General features: G+C 39.1%; 1 protein-coding gene across 1 annotated transcript in view; it reads right to left on the bottom strand.

Moving 5' to 3' along the window:
- The window catches only part of SPATA16 (spermatogenesis associated 16), a 72,447-nt gene extending 50,359 nt beyond the window's left edge, over positions 1-22,088 (bottom strand). The window contains exons 1-2 of the mRNA XM_088523914.1: positions 21,531-22,088; positions 8,314-8,459 (exon numbers count right to left, since the gene is read on the bottom strand). Of these exons, the coding sequence (XP_088380040.1) occupies positions 8,314-8,459; positions 21,531-22,088 (704 nt within the window). The remainder of the gene's footprint in view (positions 1-8,313; positions 8,460-21,530) is intronic.
- Positions 22,089-22,300: the final 212 nt, after the last annotated feature.

The following is a 22,300-nucleotide window of genomic DNA, read 5'->3' as shown; positions in this document are numbered from 1 at the left end:
TTGTCACCTTGATTCCTTAGTAGTTTTAAAAAGATCAGCTCCTCTCAGTCTATAAATTCCTGATAGAAGAAAAAGAGAATTCCCTAATACTTTGAATACCTTCTGTCATGAGTAAACAGGAGAAAGGTACTTCTGACTACCTGTCAGTCTGGTTTAATGTTACTGGGATTTCTGTAGTCTATACCTTAGAAAAAAAATGCTGCTGTGCAGTAGTCTATCCATAAGTAGCTGATGCAGCTCCAGCTTAGCAGGCTTAATGAAGAACAAAGTTAACTTACATCATGTGCTCACTAAGCCTGTGCAGAGCTTGCCCTTTGGGTTTTATACCCTCTCCTGACCTTAGTGAAAAGGAAAAAACTGTAGGAATAGCAGAAGTGAAGGAATGACACAAGCAGAGGCAAAGAGAAACCTTAATTTCAGGCAGTAATATCTCAAACAAGAGCAGATGGAGGTCCCATCTGGCCAAGCAGAAATTGGGCATTGAGAGCAAGCCCCTGCTCCAAGATCTTCCTCCAGCCATAGGCAGTCTTGAAGCAAAGCTGGTTATTTCCATGACTGGGAAGGGATGTGTCTCAAGAGGGTGCTTTGAAACAAGAGATAGGAAGGTGGCACAGTGGGCACAACATGGGCAGGGCAAGCTCAGTGCATGGTGACCTCTGTCTTGAGGTAGAACAGTGTTTCTTTTGCCTTGCTCATCTGCTTCTTGTGGGAGCCTCAGGCAGAGAAAGGAGTTTCAACAGAAAATGTCTAAAAATGGATCTCCTATTTTGCACAAAGCAAACTTCTAATCCACAAAGCTGCAAATAAAGTTGCTTCACACAAGGATTAAAACTTGTGTTCTTGCCAGTTTTTTGCCCTCATCTGTCAAATGACCAGGCTAAAGTAAATGTGAAAAAGATTTTCATTTATTTTTCATCTTCAGTGTAATCCAAAGACTGCCCTGTTAAAAGCCTTTCGTAAATCATTTGGTCAGTTTTTCTCAACAAAACAGTTCTTAAGTAATACTGTATATCAGCTGCTTTTTTGACATTTTCATTTTTTCATCTTGACATTTTATCTTAAAAATAATACAGTGTTTGTCCTACTATCTTTCTTCAAAGTCTGGAGAGAGGGGAGGAAGGTATTGCTGCTCTCCCATCACAGAATTGGAGTGTGCGAGTCAAAGATGCAGCATTACGCTTTTGTGTTTTTTGTCAGCTTTTTTCAGTCTTAGTACCCAGCATGAAGAAAATGGGTGCAGCAAGAAACTTGGATTGTCATATAACAACTTGGGGCTGGAGATCCTGTTGCCTTTTCTCTAAAATGTATGTTTTCTACTGAAGTTCTTTCCAAATGCAACAGGCATTTAATTCTACTCTTCTGGCTAACACAAAGTGCCTTGGCTACTCTTCAGCATGTCACTCTGGTTTGGCCTTTAGAGGTCAAGAAAAAGTCAATGAGATGATTCTATACATGAGACAAGCATGGGGAAAAAGGTATGCTTCACTATTAAAACAGTTGAATGCTTATTTTTTAGCCCCTGCAAGTAGAAGCTAGCTTGTTCTTAGAGGTAAATGTAGTTATTTCCTTAGTTGCAGGGACAGAGCTTTTTCAGTACCCCTGTTGTCCATTACTGCCTACAACACAGCCTTTTGGGGCAAACATTTTAATAGTCAATTGTAATCAGCTATCAAAAAGGAATAAATGATTTCTTAGAAGTTGGGGGGGCAGGGAATGCAGTGCTACAGTGATGCATGTACCTGCCCTGGCTGTGGATTAGCACGTCTGCATGGCACAGGACGACTGTACAAGTGTATCTGCTGAAGTGTTATTCACCGCAACATTAAATACCATGTCAGCACAAGTAATGTGTCAGCTAATGTTCAGCAGATGCAGCTGTAACAGCAAACTGCTGTAAACTGATACAATGCTTTTATCTTCAGGGAAAACTGTCCATCAGTACAGCTGGTGGTGCGGCCCTGATCTATGCTCACATGAACCTGACAAATCCTCATTGCTGTGCAGCTAGATTTAGCCCCAGCTTCCTTTTTCTTCAGTGTTTCATCTGTATGGCAGGTATCTTATTATCTGGAGTTGTAGGGCTTTTCTTATATCTGGTTGACTCTATCATGATCTGTTCTTGTTCCAAGGGCTGTATCACCAGCTGATTTAGCAGAACAGTTCTACTAAAGGTGGTTGAACTCCTCCTGAACCTCATGGTGCCAGCAATCCACCTTACTGTATTTCCTAGCAATTTGTGCGTGCAGCTACACTATGATTCTAGAGATCTTGTTTGGCCAGCTTGTGGTGGTGTTTCCTTGCAGCCAACTTCATATTCTTGGTTATTTCTCATACATGAGAGTTTAGCAAAGCAGACACCCTGAAGAGGAAAAAATGCTCCATTGGAACAAGCTGTTTGAAGTATTTGGTGAGGCTGTTAAACACACATGTGCAGAAACATCTTGTTCTGGCAGGCAAGAGTGTGGTGGTTTTAATGTTGGTTCATGTCTGTGGTGAGAACAACCATATCAAGGAATGTGTGAGGGAGGCAGAGCCCTTCTAAGCTTGTTCCATCTCTTAGTGGTCAAACTTTAGAGGTTTGGACCCTGTTGTTTCCCTGAGGAAACTCTTCTATCACATTAATAGCTGGCTATGACTGTGCCCCTGCACTCAATGATCTAGTTCCCTTGTGAGAGCTGCTTGGTTTCCAAGAGAAAGAGCATCCTTCCCTCCAGAGAGTCCTCCTGACCTGGCTGCTCTCCTTTGGAGAAGTGATGTGGAAAAGTAGGTGAACTCTGTTGTACAGAGAGGAAAAGAAGCTGGAGGGCAAACAGGACTGCCCAGGGGATGTAACTATGGTAGCAGCCATAGGAAAGGCTGCTTGTTGAGGAGAATTTGGCCAAGAACAGAGTTGTGGTAATCTAGTAGTTCACTAGGAATTCCTTTTAATAAACTCGTCACCACTGAATCAAGCCAACAGCAACAGACAGAAAAGTGGCTCCCTAGCTGAGGTGGATCAAGAACCAAATACCCTTATGATGAAAGGGGACAAGCGACTTTGTGCAGCACAGTGTAGAGGAAAAAGTGCAGCTAGGGCATCTAGAGAAGAGGTTCTCCACAGAAATAAGCATTTTCTGCAGTTGTTTTGCTTTGAATTGCAAGCATGAGACATGTCCTATATAGGTCTAAATTCCTCAGCTGCAAAGGAATTAAAAATGAGAATGTTCTCCTGTCCTGAATGGAAAGATGCTTAGGAAGACCTTGTTTCAAAGCTCCCAAAATTTCTTATGTATGAGGAGAGAATCTGCAGTCCCTGTCTTGATTCTCTTGCGTCAAATACTGTATAGATAAACATTTTCATATTAGCATTAAAGTCAAGGAGAATATAGTCTTTGACCTTGGTGGAGAAACACTGGCCCATAAGATAAGAATATCACAGATAGAACCGGGGAGAATTCAGAGAAAATGCTTCTTGTTTTTGTTTTTGTTTTTTTTTTGTTTTTTTTTTTTTTTAAAAAAAAAAAGTTGAAGTATGGAAAAATATTCAAAATACTGTGTGCAAAGAAATTATTACTTCTGGTTTATATTATCCAGAACATCTCAATGGAATAGCTTTGTATTAATAATATCTCATCTATTATGTATATTGCAATATGCCTAACAGTTGCTGAAGTAATTAGATTACACTAATTCTTCTCTTTTTCTTTCCTTTTTTTGAGGAGGTAAAGTGATTAAGAGGGTAGTTTAGAGGGAAGTATACCTTACCTTACAGACTTCTCTTAGATTAGCAGCATTAGCGATTACATTTTACTATAACTGCTTGTCTCCAAAATTCTGTTCTCATTTTGAGATCTGGTCTTTTCTTTCTTTTTAATGTCCACCAATGACACACTATCATAGCATCATTGCATACATTTTTTTGATTATGTAATATTTCACTAGAATCCAATTTTTCAACTTTAGTATAGTTCTGTTTTAAAGATGCGGAGTAAGGAACTCGGGGAATGAACAAGTAGCTGAATATTGAATCTTAAGTCTGAAAGCATTGAATTATTCTGGATTAGAAAGCCCTGATTTATCCTACCTATAATTCATTGATGAGATGCCTGTGCATGACAGATGTTGCGCAAAGCTTGATCATTAGTTATTATTTTAAACCTTCGGTAAGTGTTAAAAAATCTTTGGGGAAAAACGCAGAGGATAATCTGTAAGGCTTCAGCTCTTCTAGTTTTTTTTTTTTTTTTTTTTTTTTTTTTTTTTTAAGGCAGCATATCCATAAGAGATTCCCTCTGTTAAGTCATCTCTAAAGCAATCTTGTACTACGTAACAGAGGTGCTATTTTCTACTTCATGTGTCTCCCTATAAATTGTGCAGGAGACATTAGAGTGCTGTGCCTGCCACTGAGCTCACAAAAAGGCATATCAGGAGAAGATTTGCACATTTATTATGTTCTCTGTGCGTTGCCTTTCTGGCCAGGAGGGACAGATTTTAGCAGGGGGTGATGAGGGCAGAGAGAGCCTGAAGGGACACTGGAAAATCTTTGCTAATCCCCAAAGACTGCAGAATAGCTTGGCTCAGCAGCTCTCATGAGAGCCTTAGTAATTAACATATTTTTTGGGCACTACTTAGAGATAGTGTTAGAGAAACACAACACAATGTCCAATTCCTCTTTCTCTCTTGGCCCCTGTGTCCACAATTCCCAGTGTAGGTTTGTGGAAGGAGAGTAGAGCTGCTTTGGAAGGAGGCAGGTGTTGAACCTCCTTCCTGGTGGCACTTCTCAGCATACTTCACCACCAGCACTGGACTTACTATTGAGTAGCAGCAACCCTACCGAGATGAGATACTCCTTTTCACCCACATAGCAAGTAGCTACATACTCCTGCTGTGATCTAACTGCTTAAAAGGGCTAATAAATATAGTGCTAAACTGAGAGCAGACCTATGTCCTCCTGGACTGGCAGCATCTGCCAGGTGTTGTACCTGAAAGCTGCTTGTATGTGCTAGCTGTCCATGTTTAGGTAAGTGAGTACAGCCACTTGTCTGTCTGTCTTCACCTCTTGTGCAGCACAAGGACCATAACTGCAGAGGAAGCATCAGCGTGATGGGTAAAAGTACATTTTCAATAGAAAGGTTCTGAGTTATCTTCCTGCGTGCAACTGACAGGTCACACAGTGTCAACATAGATTAATCTCAGCTTACTTGGAGGCAAAAGTGAAATAAAGAGACTGTGGAGGGATACAGAATCTCACTGAGAGTCCTGTCTATCATGTTCTCGGAGAACCTCCATCTTCAATTACCACGGGGTTCAGCATTGCACTCTCCAATTTCAAACAAAATTGAATCTTACCAGGAGCAGACCTCTGTGCGTGATGCTCTGTGGGTTGTTTTTGTACATGTGGTTGCTGCTTTATGGGTTTCTGTTGGGCCTGACCCTCTAAAGAGCAGCCTTAACTGATGGACTGCTTTGCTGAAATGCTGTGTTCTGCTTCAAGATTATTTTAATTTGGGGTAAAAATTCAACTGTTGACATTAGGTTGAGCAACATAAGGCCTAAGTACTATTCTGAGGTTTCTTTGTCAGTTCTTGACTTCTCAGACCTTCACTGTTTTGCCATCTGCTGTAATTGAAAATTGCCTTCTGCAACCAAAGGGAAAATCTAATTTCTCAGTAAGCCATATGGGGTTATTAAGATCATTATACCCTGGTATGCCATAATGCCTGGGCCAAAAGGATCAGAGGGTATGTAAATATTGTGATTGCTTTAGACTGCAAGTTAAGAATTATTCTGATGGTGGTCTTATGATGAAAAGTGGTAGTCAAGTAGGTTACTGCAGATATTGTTTGGCTAGGTCAACATATGGTACATTTATTCAGGGCTGAGCCAGATGAGAAATGTTTTTAAAAGTGTTTGATCACAAAGGGTACATATTTTATATCAGTCTGACAAATGATCAGAACTAGACAGTGTCCTTAATTTTGCCAGTGATGCTCAAGGCAGCCTCAAATTTTGATATTAAGGAACTAGAGAATACAAGTTCAAGTCTTTGGGAAGACCCAGACTTGGCTTCTGATACCAGATCTAAAGCTGATGATAGGAAATGTATTCCCTTTCCTTTCTTAAGAATGGGAAAGCTGTTCCCCTGCATATGTCTATTCCCGAACATTTTTAAAACATAGCTGCTGAAATCTTTCTCTATTTAGTTGTGATATTTTGTAAGATTCCTTCCAAGTAAAAGATACTTTTATATATTTGGCACAATTATGTAAAAGGAGAGTAAAGCTGATTTTTGGTTAACAAGGCTTCAAAAATGAATGCAGGAGCTATGAAATTTACATGAAATTAAAGAAAGAATAGCCTGGTAAATGCAAATAAATGCAGAAAGGAATATTTTAATTTTTGATCCATGATTAATGCCAAAGGATTACCAGCAAACCATTACTGTGTGGTGATGACATAAAAACTCAATAGGAATAAAAAAAATCTATATGCACTGGTAAACTGATGGCAGTAAGCTATTTTTAGTAGGAGAAATGAGTTATTTATCCATTTTGAAAAATATAGCTGTTGATTACATTTCAGGTTCAGTCTTTAATTGCATCTCAGAATATTTTTGACTGGTATATTATGTATTATATTCCCACATTTTACAATGTGACAATAATGGCCAGTAGGTTTATTCATATTCTGCATATTATTAAATGAATTACTCTGAAAACATGTATTATTTATTGCCACTTTTTTGTGGTATGCAACTAAATGGGTTAAAGAATAAATTGTTAAAATCATATATCAGAAAGAAAAAAATACTTTCTGTTTTCTAGTTCTCTTAATCTAACCGCATTTCCTTCCTCTGTAGGTCATGATTTCAGTTTTAAGACAACAGAAACCAAGCAGTTCTGCATAGACTTTAGTTTCCATAGCACTGAGCTAACTACGTACTCCTATCTTGAAATCAATATAATTTAAAGAAGATAGAGAAATCTGCCTTATTCTAACTGTATTTATACTGCCCAAATAGCTTCCTTTTTATTTTAGCATTCTCAGAAATAACAGTTAGGATAGGAAAGAGTTCACTACCTTTTTTTTTTTTTTTTTCGAAAGCTGAAGTCCAGCCAAACTTCAGATCTTTTTACTAACCTGGTCTTAGGGAAGCTGTGAAGTTTTATTTTGTTTTTAGTGTGAAGTTGGACTGCATATTTTTTACATGACTCTTACAGTCTATCTCACATCCTATACTTTGGATGCTTTGCATCCCATGTATTAAGTGAATGCTCCACCTGAAAGGAATACAATTTACTTCTCTTAGACACACCAGAGCACACCTGACTTGTTCCAACCTAAAGGACATTCATGGCCATAGAACCAGAATGGTACCTAAAACTAGTCTGAAGGATGCTCCCACAGTGTGGGGACTTTTTATGGAGCTTTACAGAAAAAAGGCCCTTGGGAGAAGGGTGGGGATCAGTAGAGACAGGAGGCAACAACCTAGTCATGAAGTCTGGACTCTTAGACTTCTCCATGACTTGATTTTCCCATAACTAGATAAATCCCCTGCCCTGATAGCATCACATCTCTAGTGATGCATTGCTCTTCACTGTGCTCTCTTGCACGTCAGGCATGGGATATGTTTTTTGTGACCCCTCTTTTGTGATTGCATTCATTTGGCATGATTTTATGGAAAAATCCTCAGCCTGCACTAAATGCAGTTTCCCTTCTAATACATTAATTCAGAAGGAAAAACTGAGACCTCAGTAATGAAGTGCTGTCTGCAGGAAGGTATGTGCTTAACACAAAATACCATTATGCCCAAATACTAATTAAAGGCAGCACAAGCTCAGCAAGATCCTAACTCATTTGCATATGGTGGAGGTGAAATTCCCATTCATTTTCAAGCTCTGCTTATGAATTCTTTATGTACTGATAATCCTTGTGATATGGATCACAACTGAGCCAATTCTATAATTGAAAATAATTTGAAGTCATCTCTGGCCAAATCCAGCATTCAAAAAGACCTAAAGATCAAGAGCACACAATGCCATTACTGCCACATGAAACCAGCTATGTTTACATTCATGAAGCTTCAAGCTTAAGGATGACCTGATGTAGCTACATGACTCCCCCACATATCCTCACCTACTGCATTATCAAAGCAGCAAATATATATGTGGCTTAATGTCAAATTTTGAGAATTAGTTTGTCCTAAACATCATTGCCATGTGCTATTGATTTGTCTTTTCTCAATATTAGACTGATTCTTCCTGTACAAGATGTATTCAGGCTGTTTAATTTTTGATTCAAATCTTAGCAGAGTGTTTAATCAATATTTATTTTTACCTGTGTGAATGATTCAGAGCAAGATCAGGCTTCCTCATTTTTAAGTAGCAGGTTGCAAGCTTTGTCTCAATAAAACTGGCAACACTGGAAATATCATGTGGAGATGAATCAAAGGGTTTGCCCATAGCAGCACCTTTACTGCAAAGCTGTATAGGAAACAGAAAAAATATTTACTAATGTTATAATACATTTTTTGTTAGCTAGAGGTGCTTTTTACAGCTGATAAAAGAGGAAAGCTGACTTCTAAGTAAAATATTGCCTGGCTTTAACTACAGTTACCACTACAATAGCGATCAATACAAATACATGTGAATATAATATAAAATGCAATGTCTTCTTCCATCGTACAGTACTTTCCGAAAGGGATATTTGAGAGAGCAGATAGTAAAGTGAAGAATTTAAAAAAACACTGCTATGAGAGAAATTATGCTTTTTCCCCCATTTCCAAAAATAAAGGTTCAATTCCAAGCTCCCAGGATCAGTGCATATCTTGAGAGCAAGGTCCAAGGAAGAATAGTCTTAGATGGTTATTTATACATTTCAGCACAGCCAGGAGGACCGCTCTGCTTTAGGATATTACCTTTGTCCTGCAGTTAGGAAACAGAAAGGCCAAGAGAGAAGACCCAAGAGAAACACTCACCCTCATTTACTGCCAGGGCTTGTCTTTTGGAAAACTGCTGTAGAAAGTAACCAGAAAGGAAAGATGGCTCAGTCCAATCTTCTCGAACCATATTGAATTTAATAGATAGCATATTCTCTGCATTAAAAAAAATTTCTTCTTGTTGGACAGTCAAAGCACCTGCTTTTCACCACAGAAAGCTATTTAATCAGCAATTCACTATCTAGTTTATAGTGCAGTGCATCATTAGAACTAGATAATCCCCAGCTCCTCAGGTTTTCATGGAGCCTTCAGCCCTATTAGGGCCAGAATACCTGACAGGATTGCCTTGGGTCTGATCCAGCAGGTTAGTCCTCAAATTCTTATGTTGAAACAGCTAACCTGATTTTTGAGATGCTGACTACTATTTTCTTATTTCATAAGAAAACTCCAATGTCATTCATGTATTGATTAAGTCTAAGGGTCTTTAGGAGGATAACTGCATTCACTGTAAATCAACTTTAAACTTAGACTTTTGGTTCAGTGTTTATCAAGCTGTAGGCCTAAAATCTGAGACCCTCACAACAGTGACACTTAAGGGATGAACCCAGCCTCTGCTTTAAATGGGATGTAACCAAAAAAGTCTCATTGCAGTCAGGTTTCTTCAGGCTTTAAAAGGGAAGGAGAAGGATTTTCCTTGTTTGCCTAGTTTTTCAGCGCTAACACCTAGTTACTGCTTGGTTACAATGCAGCAGTTGATCTTGAGGAGGTGCAATGTCACATCAGCAGCCTGAGATCTCTTTGAAAGATTAAATCTGTCAAGAAGACAGCTCTTCTGTACACAACTTTCTTCCTCAAAAGCAGGGAGGGATTACAGACCTGCAGGCACACTCATACCTACAAAGCTAGCCCCATTTTTAAGATTTTGTGCATTGATTGGAGATGAGCTCAATTCTTCACAGGCAACAAGGGTCATTCAGTGGCATCCCCCTAGTTCAGGAGATAAATCTGCTCTTAGCAGGGAAGCAATGTGAAGGAGTTGCACAGTGTATGTAATAACACCCATACATTTAAAATTTTCTATCATCTTGTTATCAGTAGAAGTTATAAATCAGAGGATTCATCACTTTTAACTTTGCTCATGGTACCATATATATCTGCTGAAGTGTCTCTATGGGTAAGACATGCTATGTGTAGCTAAAAGACCCAGAGAATTATGTTCACATCAGTGAACATAAAAGTATCATCAAGTTTTTCTGTAATAACACTTTCCAATTGAATTGGCCATGCTGTGACCTCTGTTAAATTTATGGGAATTGGAGGTTAGAGGCTACTCCCCAGACTTCTGAGTTCTTGAATGATTGTAAGAAGAAAAGAATCATTTAGGGATCCCTTCACTAAAATGCCACCATTCAGCAGTAAGACTTGCCGAGTCTCTGATGTGAAGAGTTATGTTGAGAACTGCGTAGCCTCTCAGTTATCTTCAACAAAAGACAAAACATAAATCTCTGAAAACCTTATCTAAAGAGATAAGGATTCAGCAAATATATTTAAATACTGTGAAGATCTGTTTCTATTGCACCTTCTCTATGTGATCTTGAAGTAATAGCCTCAAAGTCACAAATAATTCACTCTTTAATCTCACTGTGTCAACTTAATGTTTTCTTTTTTTTGCTAGTCTTTTTGACATTTAGGTTGTGTACTTCTAGGTCATGAACTCTTACAAATTTTTGTGCAGCTGTTCCCCAGTGGATCAGTGGGTTTGATTTTTACCGCCTCCACACCAGTTCCATACAAATGACAGGCTTGAACTTAGCATAGAAGGAGCTATTGTGGTAAAATTAAGTAGAATTGTTATGAGTCCAAAAAATGGACCACATATATTATTTTGATAGGATGCACAATAAATTAAGCATACCCTTTGCTAATATCATCATTGTAATGGATGTTTTTGGTAGCAATATAACCACTGGAAAAGGTTTTGCATTGGGCAAACCATCCTGGTGGAGACCAGCAAGCCCAGTGTTATTCTCCAAGCTCTGACGGAAATGCATTTTATTTGTTTCTTCACCCTTTATTGCATTTCGCTGTCATTTCTGATAAAAGAACTTGGCCATGTAGCAGGAGACAGGCTGTTCCCTGGTGTTGTCCTGCCTGCTGCTGGGCATGGAGACAAACGGAGGCTTTTTGGGGTCTAAGGAGGCTCCGCTCAGGAGCCCTGGGGGAGGATTTAGGCAGGAAGGAGGCAATGGGCTGGGATTTTGCAGCCCAGCTGAATATGGGGCGAAAAGCAGCAGAAAGACTTCAAGTTTCAAAGGGGGAGAGCAAAAGGAAAAACCCCTAGGGATGCAGAGGGAAGCATGTAGGTAAAATGGCTGTGGCTGGGGAAGAAAGCTGTGCTGTGCATGGCCATAACGAGCAGGGAGGAGATTTGTTTGCAATTTTCACATCTCACTCAGCGGAACTGAGTTTTCTTGTTCTGGTCTGCAGCCCAATAATGCTACCTTTGAAGATCAAAAGGGCTCTTGCTATTTTTTTCAGAATGTTACTTTAAGTAAAAGGTGAAAGCAGCTGCAGCTCCTCTGAATACTTTAAGGTCATAGCACAAGGACATTCAGGCAGAGAGGTGGTGCTGGAGAGAGGCAGTTAAATCTTGTATCGTTGAGGGTTTCTTTTCATAGAACTACGTTACAAAATTTGATTTTTAATATCAAACTGGGAAATTTGGGGGGTACCCTTTACTTCAGCGCACTCTTGGGTGTGCAGAATTCTTGCTGATGTCTGAAAGTTTATAGAGCCTATGAAGTTGAAGAAAACAGTTTAGAACAGTTAAAGCTTTACTGCCAATCTGGGGTTAAAAAGCTGAATTTTTTTCATTTTCTGTTCTTTTACCATAGCTGGCAAATATAACAGTATCTTCATTTTCAGTCTTGGTCTACCTAAGAGTATTTCTCTACCTGTGAGAGGATGGGAATATTCTTTCAAAAATAACATTTAATGTTAAAAATATTACTATATATGTATATATAAATATTTTTGGTAGAGACCCTTTTTATAACTGTAGATTTTTGTATCCATCAGGTATGCAAAACATAAGACTACTGAAATATCACACTCGGAGACTTATTATGCATATAGATGAAATGTAATCAAAGTGTTACCTCCAGTTTTGCAAGGAGAGAACTGAGATGTGTAGACATTAATTATGTTACACTTTTACTGATAAAGGAGGTATCTCTTACAATGTGTATGAGCCTATTAATATATTAATGAAACCATAGTCGTATAAATGCTAGTGATAAAGTGGCTTGTCAAAGGTCACGGAGGAAGTCCGTGATGCTGTGAACTCAGCCTAGATCTTGTTGATAATATTAAGGCTTTAATTTTGGCAGTAGCAAGTAAGGAAGTTTTATGAATAAAGACCTCCCAGGCATTAGCTAATAAGCACCCCCATCCCACCCTGGCTTTGATAAAGGACCAGTGGGAATGCTAATATATAAGCTAGCTTGCTAGTTAGCATGTGTAAATTGGAAGAATAAAATTAGGGCTGGATGCTCTATGTGTTGGGGTGTTTGGGTTTTCTGCCAGAGCTGTTTTGACTTTGATAACAAGACACAAGATGCAGCTGCAAAAAAACAGCAGTGATAGCAGTTTACTAATTATTGCTACGGATTTGGTAGATGTATTCCTGATTTTAATATTTCACCCCCAAGAATAAGATGCCTATCTACCCCTCTACATGTGTGGATGCAGATCATATATCTGGTAGAAAATCTAGCTAAGAAAGTGCTTGGGAGTACAAGAGAATTGGATCAAATGTTGTATTTCAGCAAAGGATTCTTTGGCACCTTCAAGATCAGTTGCCCTTTCCTGTGCCAGTCTGAAAGGGTTAAGAATAAGTTTGATAACAGCAAAATCCTGGTAGCCTTGCTGGAGCTGATTGCTTTGATTTCCCCTGCCCAAAACAGAAGAATGCTTAATCGTGCCTCTCAGTTTTAAAGATAACTTTGTGCTTTCCCCTGAAGGGATTTATTTCAGAGTGACTAACCAGAGGGACAAACCTGAAATGGCAGGATATATTTAATTAGCATCTTTCCCCCTGCCTCGCCAGCAGCCCTGCCCAGGCGCTCAGTGCAGAGAGGTCCAAGTGTTCGTGGAGCAGCGGCATTGCGCCGCACGCCAGGCGCTTGGCAAGCTCAGCACCAACTGCAGCCCAGAAAACGCCTGCTAAGGAAGGCTATTGCAAAAAGAAAAAAAAAAAAATCACTGCTGTTACAGCTTCATCCATGTCGGGTTGATAAGCAACTGCCTTTTGCATACTGCAGTGTATCCCCGTTCTTGCAGCTATTAGCCACTATCACAAATATGCCAGCAGAGCGGCATAGCAAAGAGTCAGTTAATGGTGTTGTCTCCGCGGAAAAAAACAGTATAGAGAGGAAAAAGAGAAAGGGCTTTTTCCTCAATATGATTGTGTGCAGTGTAACTTTCCAGCTTCCATTCAAAGTCATACTGACATCGTAGTATTTCATTCCAGTCAGCAGAGTAGGAATTCTGTTTAAAAAAAAAAAAAAAAAAAAACCCTGTCTTGATTGTTAATGAGATTTGTTTAAAATTTCTAAAAAAAAAAAAAAAAAAAAGGAAAATATCACATAATTCAGCTGAATTTATATGCAAATATCAGGTAGGAGGAGCTGAATTTACTTGGCTTCCTGCAATGTGCTCTACTGTGAGGTCTGTTTGGGGAGAATTTAAAAGAAGGTCAAACCTGGATTTTATGTTCCCCAAAGGCTGAAAGACTTTGGGTTTCTGTCACTGTTTCAGGTTATTTTTTGAGACAGGAGCTCTTGCAGAATTGATTTCAAGTGCCCACAAAATTCAGAGGATACAGCATTTTAGTTTGTGCTCTTTTCTAGATGTCTTCTGCTTTATAAAAATAAACCTGATGTGAATCTTTTCCTCCCACAGAAGATAACCACGTTCCTTGCAGCATTACTAGACCTAAATCATTACTGTTTATTGGCCCAACTTCAGACTAAGGCTTTGCCTCCCCCTGGAACAAACTTAGGGTCTCATTCTTGTATGGTAGATAATTTGCTTCAGAAGCATTAAATCAGGAACAAAGAATTCAGGGAAATGTCATGCATTTGACTTCAGCTTAACCTGCATGCTGCACTATAAATCTGTGCCTCTCATTACTATTTGCTATTTTATGGAGTGTTCCCTTTATCAGTATTGCCAGGGCGAGAGGAGTAGTCAGGGAAGCAAAAACCCTGAAGCCCTCTAATGAAACATATATTGTGGAATCAATATACTACAATAGTTTCCAAGGAACTTTATATTCTGCACAATATACTGAAATCTCCTTTATAGATTGTCTTTGCAATACAAAATTTGCCTGTCCTCAACTGTGAGCCCCTCTGAAATCAAACCAAACCAAGGATGGTATAAATATTCCATGTGCAAACAAATCAATTGGGTGAAAATGAAAACTGATGCCAGTACCTGTTCTTGATCGGTTTGCAGTTCAAGGTGCCTATTGGACACGGAAGCAGGAACACTGGTCTGTTGTTAGTGTCTGTGGGAAGAGCTGGCCAAAATGAATTCTGCTTTGGAGGGAGCTGTCAGCTGCTGTGATATGACTATATTGTTGCTAGATCTTGAGAGCTGTCATGATTGCTTGGAAAAAGCAATATAATTTCAGGCCAACTAATTTAATCCCTTTGATGCCATGAGATTTGCTACTGCTAAATCCAAACACAGAGGTATCTGACCAGCACTTTTATTAAGGCAAACTGTGCGAAGGGCTCACTTCGTTTTGATGGACAGGATTATTAAGGAAAAGCAATCATTTGCTGAAGCCTTATTTTCATGCCATTTCTGATGTGATGTTTAAGCAAGCTGCAAGGCCACTCTCTCAGGAGCAGCAGCAGCCTGTGGGTTTGGTAAACTCCAACAAGAACCTCCTAAACATTATTGTCAGTATTGAAACACGACACACACGTATGCCTTAGGAATAAAGAGAAATAAAGCTCTTCCCTAAAGTAACCTAAGGAGAATTCATTCCCCCACATGGCTCATCGTTGGGTTCACCTCTGTAGTTCTTTGCAGCATTTATATTCATTTTACACTGTCAAAAGCTGAGCAGGAGTAAGATAACAAATGGTTCTGGTAGCAGCTGTCACCACCTACTGTCTGTGTATGCCTGTGTGAATCTCTAAATGGAAATAAAGTACTTTAATAACACTTTTTCTCTAAACTGTCCTCATAGATAAAGTTCCTCTCCAATCAGTCCGTGAACACTTTCCAATTCAATGCCCCCTTCAGCCCGCATCCTTGTCTCTCCTCACCGAGGTGTCTACGTTGGCATGCAGCAATGTGATTTAAAGACACTTTGGATAGAAAATATGTCAACAGCAGACCTTCTGCAACCATCGCTTGCCTCTCTGTTGCTTTTGGTGTTTGCAGTGTTTCCTAACTTGCCTGATTTTTCTCCTTGCATATTAAGCTAACTGTTATTGCATTTTCACCTTGTGTTGACCCCAGCCAGGAAGAGCCTAGAACTACAACTCAAACACAACTTGCTGTGCCCTTGCATCCCTTAACATCCTTTCCAGGAGCAGATGGTGGCTGGGAAGTTGAGGAAAAGCTTAGGACCTCAAATAATATAACAACATTGCCATTTCCAGCAGGGCCCTAAGGCATTGCTTTTCATTAAGAAAAGGGGGGGTAGTATCACACTTTTGTGTTCATCTGGTATCATGATGCTGAAGATATTTAGCTATCCAAGGCTTAGCCAAGACCCTTAAGCCTTCAGCCGTAGGTGAAGTGCCCTGAGCCACGTGACGTCGATGGGTGAGCAAAGGTTTGAGCCCACGGATCTCAAGGCAGGTCTGCTGCTTCCTTCCTGTCTACTTTTTTTACCCCTCTTCTCTCTTTTTACCTGCAGAGGAATCATCTATATGTGCTCAGCCTTTGTTTCTCAGTGACTGTCTACATGTGGTTTGCATACATTTTGATTAATGAGGCTTTTGACTGTAAGTGACAAGTGATGGGTGATTTTGTTTTCTGTTTTTTTTTCTTTTTTTCTTTTTTTAATCAGCTATGTTATTGCTTAACATTTACAAAGTATGAAGAAAATATTTTGTGCTTTTGAGCACCCATCACCTCCAGGTAAATAATTTAATAGCATGCGAGGAAGCCAATTAGAGTTAATTAGAAATTGACTGATGCATCTTGGCACTGAAATGATTAGAAAATATGGTCTGTCCTCTTGCAACAGTGCTTTTGCTCCTGTACACGCACATGATTGAGGAAATATGTTGTTTTATGGGTCAACATGTAGTATTCCTTTGAGGGGAAAAAAAAGCAGTTTATAAGCCAGATAAGTAACAGTAGCTCAGACAAGAAGAATGAGGGTATGACTCCTTCTGGACAAATAGCTGTGTAGTCCTTTAGCCTTATTTCATGGTGGTGGGCATGCTGGAAATGTCTATAAGATTAATTGATTCAAATTCAGTGATCAGAAGATGGGAATGCGCCCAAATGGATCATTATAACAGATTCCCACACTACCCCACAAGCCAGATTTGAGCCATCTGTAAGCTTTACAATCCTGATCTAAAATCTTATGCAGCTATAAAGGACAATAAGTATTAGTAGCCAAAAAAAAAAAAAAATCAATTTCTTGGCTTTGCAACCTAAAAATATAGTGATGGTCCTATAGGGAGAGAAAAACTGCTGATTAGTGTTTTTTTTTTTTTTTTTTTTTTTTTTTTTTTTTTTTTTTTGTTAAATGTGGCGTGTTGAAGAAACTGCTTTGTTATTAGAGGTCAAAAGAATATTTCTGGAGAGTAAACTCAGCATCTCAGGTTTTGGTTTGGGGGGTCAACGACTCTCTTTGTTGCTCTCCCTCTGAGATTGAACATACTCCCATGGAGATGTTTCTGCATGGTGTGTGCTGATGATAACCCTATCCTTATGACCTGGTAACTTATAGATCTGATTTTTAGCTCCATAAAGTTAGTACCAAAAATATTTAGCCTTTCACGTGCTATCCAATGAGGATGCAAGTTTCCTGGCATCGTGGCACAAGGTCTAGACCTTGTTTAGCCCTTCTCTGTGAGAGTAGTAGGGAAAATGAGGTGCATTCCATCCCTGTGCATGGATGAGCAATACTCCAGACTTGGTGGTCCTTAAAACAGGGGATTTATATATTGATTCTTTGGGTCTCAAGACCTATCCGAAAGAGAGTCGATGTTGAACGGGACAGGAACCAGCCATACTCCCATCTTTCTCCAGCAGCTACCGCTGGTTGGATGGCCACAATGGAGACCATAACCAAGCATTCCAGATGCGCTGCTTGGCCGTCACATCCTGGGAGCTTTGTCTCCTGTAACTATTGCTGAGGCAGATAAGCCTGTGTTTCCTCAGAAGGCCACTTTTGCTTCACTAATGCAGGCCATCAGTGAGTAGTGTACTTAAGATGGGCCTTTCTTCTCATGTTGGCATTGAGGCAGGAAATACTGAGGTTTTATTTCTCGTTTTGTGATGAACAGAAATATTGAGACACTGATCGAAGACTTGGTTAAACCATATTGTGTACCTATGTTGGTATGTTGTTATGATGCCATGGCCTCTTTCTAAATATTTGCTTTTCATGGCTATTGTTGCCTGGAAGAGGGAACATGGTCTTGTCAAAGCTTTCTTTCCAAGCAGTGAATCACAAGGCAATGAGCCATGGGAAAGGTTAATCTAAAAACTGAAGGTACACTAAAAAGATGGCACTGGTGTTTATCGCATTGGCGTAGGACTGGTGCTGTAAGAGCCATCTGTGGAAGATGGAAATATTCCAGCTTGTGGAAAGGACCACAACAGCACTCTTGTGAATTGATCACACACTGTTCGAGGCCTTCACCTCACACGTGGGATGCATTTCATACCTCTGAGATAACCTACACTGAACACTGTATGCTGAGATATTGTGCAATTCTTTCTACACACAGCAGTCATGAACTTTCCTCATTTGTTTTTTAATCACCAGGGAGGATTATCTTCAGGACAACAGTGTCTGAAATTCAAAATCATGTGTTTTTTAAGCAGGCTGATGTTTCTGAAATATTTTACACTCTCTGATATTAGATTAGTCTGAGACAAGATCTTTTGATCCTCATAAAGTTTTAATGTTATTTTGTAGCTAAGCTGTTAATAACTGGCCAGAGATTTTATAGATGTATGTGTTTGGTTTCCACTGAGATTTTAAGTTGAAGAGTCATTTCCTATACCCTTCATATCCCAGTCCAGATGTTCAAGCCCTATTTTCCTATGTTCCAACAGATGGATGCCAAAAAATTAGGGAATATTAGTGTTTCTCTCTCTCAATATAGTGTGTATATATTATACTGTATTACTGTGCTAGAAAGTAAAATGCAAAGGGCTATTGCTCCAATCTCTTCAGTTATATTCTTTGCTAGCACAAGAAAGTACTTAATTCTTTTGCTCTGATGGTGAAAGTTCTCCAAGGAAGCATTATTTTTTTTCTATCTCAGGTCAGTTATAAGGCAGCTGACTAGCACTAAGTCCCTCCTGGTTATTTTAATGGTAGCTAAATAGTGCAGAAAGTGAGAAACCACAAATTCTGCTCTTGATAACATTACATCCTGATGTCTGCAGTAATCAGCAGCATGCTGTCCAACACATAAAGGTCTCTAAATTAAACGAGGGTTTCAATTTTCCTTTCTGACAAATAATTTTCCTTTTTTTAAAAAAAACCAATAATTTCAGAGATAGACTGTCAGAACTGCATCTCGTTTGCATAACTTAAAAATAACTTCATCTAAAGAATGATAAAACCACATGAACATAATGCTAGGTTTAGGAAAGACATTTTGACTAAAAACAAAAAAACAGAGAAACCCATGATATTTGTAATATGCTAGCTCTAATTTTAGTGATATTATTCAAACTTAATGCTATGCTTATTTTTTTCTGGATCTGGGTCTCCACCTCAAAATGTTTTAATATCAGAGTAAAACATTAATTACCTTATGTATGAAAATTATCTATAAATATTCTGTACCTCGAAGAAACCGTAACTTTGAATTTCCTGACCCTTAAGCTTGTTATGCATCAAGCTTCTTTTCACCTACATCAAACACTGGACTTTTTTTGTGTATCTCTTCAAAAAACGAGTGAAGCAATCACAATTCCAATCACCGTATCTTAAGTTGTTTTTCTCTATCATCTCCAATTTGTCTACATATGAACAAATAGACAAATTGAAGATGATGCAACAAAAATGATCCAGAGATTTAGCAAATATGACCTGCGAGGAAAGATGAAAAGAACTGAATATATTTAATTTAGCAAAGACTGAAAAGAGACATTCGAAGAGGCTGCAAATACAAAGAAAGAGAGGGTGGTTAATTGCTTTCCATGTCAGACAAGGATGCAGAAAGAAGTTTCAGGCACTTTTGCAACATGGAAGATTTGCAAAAAGTTTCCATCAGCTTTCTCGAACACCAAAATAGATGTGAAGTCCCTCTCGCTGGAGATTTTTAGAAACACAGTACATAAGCATCTTTCAGGGATATTCTGAGCATATTTTGCTTCTGCATAAAGCTGGACTGAGCGATCGCATGAGAACCTCCAGCCCTACCAGTCTGTGATCAACCTGTTCACAGTCCCAGGAAGAAATTCTTCAATCTGTGCTTATTTTTTCATCAAGGTTTCTATTAGCTAGTCTTTTCATTTCCTCTTAGGAATGGGCAGGCACTCCCTTTATCTCAAGTGAAAAGTGTTTTTTGATTTTCCTTCATTGCTTACTCACCTGCCATTGCTCTAATATGGAAACTCACTCTTGAAGGAATAGGCACCAGCCTTCAAATCCTTGTAGCTACCAAAGATTACATTATATATCATGGAAAAAAAACTCAAGCTCTTATCTGCACAGTAAATGTTAGCAGCTGGGTTAATTGTGAGGGTAGAGGACATCTTCCAAGGTTCCTAAGACAGCCATATCTTGGAGATCCTGTTTTCAAAATGCTCTAATGCAACCTCTTTGAAAGCAGTGCTCGAGTGCTACTACTTAACAGGTTTAGCATTGCTAAAAACTGAGAAACCGATGCTGCTGTTAAATTTCATTCTGCACACAAGCAAACAGTTTATCATAGTCTGTTCCCAGCAATTCTAATCCGATTTTTGTTATCTTACACTGTTTAAAAAAAAAAGAGAGAGAGAAAGAGAGAGAGACACTGTATGTCAATCTGATAAAAATCTTTAAATAACTGGTCCTTTTTTGTGATTATGTCAGTTTTATAGCAGCATTATGGAAACACGACAGGGTAACTAAAATCTGATTATGTCTAAGTCCTTGCCCATTATGTGATTATTATGAACCATGACTTCTACTGGCACAATATGAATTACATGGTCATAATACAAGGGATTTCCAATATAATTAACTGAGATTAGCAGCACTAAAGAAATCTGGGAATAATGATACAACTTTGAACAATCAGCATTACTGTAAATGCTGGTGGCTCTGACTTCCAGGAAACAGGAGGCTGGGGAGGTAACTGTGACCTACCTGCTGTGGTGCTTTACATCTCCTTTTCTTTTCCTCCTCAAAACTGAATAAATTTAAACCTTGCCAGAGTCCTAGAAGCTCCTTTTATACCTCTCAGTGTTTCACATGATACTGATAAAACTGCAGACTGGAATTTTCAAAAATGTCTAACATCCATAGATGCCTCCTTTTGGGGGACTTGGCCTGAGACCAGAAAGGACTATGCTTTCCACTTACTGGAGAACAGATCCATTTAAAACAGCTCAAGCTTGAACACTTAAGTCATGAAAAATCACATATCAGTTTGAGAGATCATAGCCAAGGTCATTCTCTTTCTTTCATTTCTGTAGTGGGCAAGAGATGCCTTTTTTTTTTGGTAAAAAAAAAAAAAAGAAACACCATTGTAAACAAACAAACCTTAAGATTTTGGCATCTTAGCTGCTTAAGGAAAAGTGGACTGTGTCCAGAGAAATCTGCTCACTAGTGGATCTGTCCTTTCTCGCACAGAAAGAAAAGGTAGATACATAGATACAGCTGTCATCTTTTGGCTTAAAAAAATTAAAAATAATAACAATAACTGGGGGATCTGGGGAGTAACTGCTGTGCAAAAGAGGGACTGTGAGATGTTCAGAGAGGAACTATGGAGGGGAGAAGGTTTTAGAACTCATTAACTTTGCAGTATTTACTTTGGTACTTTTCAGTGTGAGCTTTCCCTGCAATGCTGTTGAGTAGAAGCTATAAGTAACCCTTGGTTATATGCAACAGAGAATATAAAGAAGGATTGCTGAAATTTTTGCCTTGCATCCTCGAATTCAGCAAGAATAGTGTTCCCATCACAAATTGCCAGAGGTTGTTTTTGGTTCTGCCCAGTGCTTCCTCTCCTCCCTCCCTCCACTTATTTATAGCTGTCAATTTTCAGATTTCACATGAGATTGCATCTCAGGATTTTTGTTAAATCACACACATTCTAATTTTGTGCTCCTTGTTCATTTTGCTAATGTTATCCCCACTCAGTGCAACTGCAGCCAACCCTTTTCCGTGCGGTGGTGCTCGTACCTCCAGTGCCGTCCTGAACTGCCCCGCTGCCACCGCGTACTTCTTCTGCCTGTAGCAGCCGCTGGCATCTTTTAAGGTTACCTGAAGCCATTTGTCAATTTGTGGTGAATTAGGTGCATTTGAAGCATCTGCTTCTTCGGAATTGTGACAGGCTCCTTGGGTGCCTGTGGACACCGCAGGCTCCACGAACTCAAAGGCAATGTCCTCCTCATCGAGGTAGACTAACTTCACTTCCACATCCATTAGGCTTTTCAGAGGAATATGAGATAGAGGTCCTGGGGTTAACTGATTGCCGGTCTCCAACACTGTCTCTTCTTTTTTTGCAGCTGGCTTTCCTTCATTTTTTAATTTCCAGTTAGTTCTTGCTCTGTTTACATAAGTACTTCGTTTCCTCCTCTTTCTCTCTTTGGTTCCCTCTATTCTGTTTTCTCCTTCTTTATCCCCAAGGTGCTTTTTAACCTTTTGCGCTGCTTCTGGAATATCATTCAGTTTGCTCTCTGCTGCATTTGACTCCTTGCTGGTATTTATTTGCTGAGAGGTTTCTTTCGGGCCACCCATATTTCTAAGAGTTTTTTGGAAGTCTGTGTTGCTTGATGATTCCATAATTTGAGCAAAACAGAAGAAGAGTCCTAGGAGAAAATGAAGAAAAATTAAGAAATCTCAAATGCTGCAAAGTCAAAAAGGAGTGTAAATGCTGTCTTCACTAGACTTAGAGTTGCCACTGTTATAACTGAAAACTCTTCCATAGCATTTAGTATTTTATCAGGCTT

This window comes from Tinamus guttatus, unplaced genomic scaffold (genome assembly GCF_059628265.1).
Source record: "Tinamus guttatus ecotype Peru unplaced genomic scaffold, ASM5962826v1 Tinamus_guttatus_pri_ptg000198l, whole genome shotgun sequence".
NCBI classification, from domain to species: Eukaryota; Metazoa; Chordata; class Aves; order Tinamiformes; family Tinamidae; genus Tinamus; species Tinamus guttatus.
The sequence above is the reverse complement of the archived record's forward strand: the minus strand, read 5'-3'. Positions and strand labels throughout refer to the sequence as shown.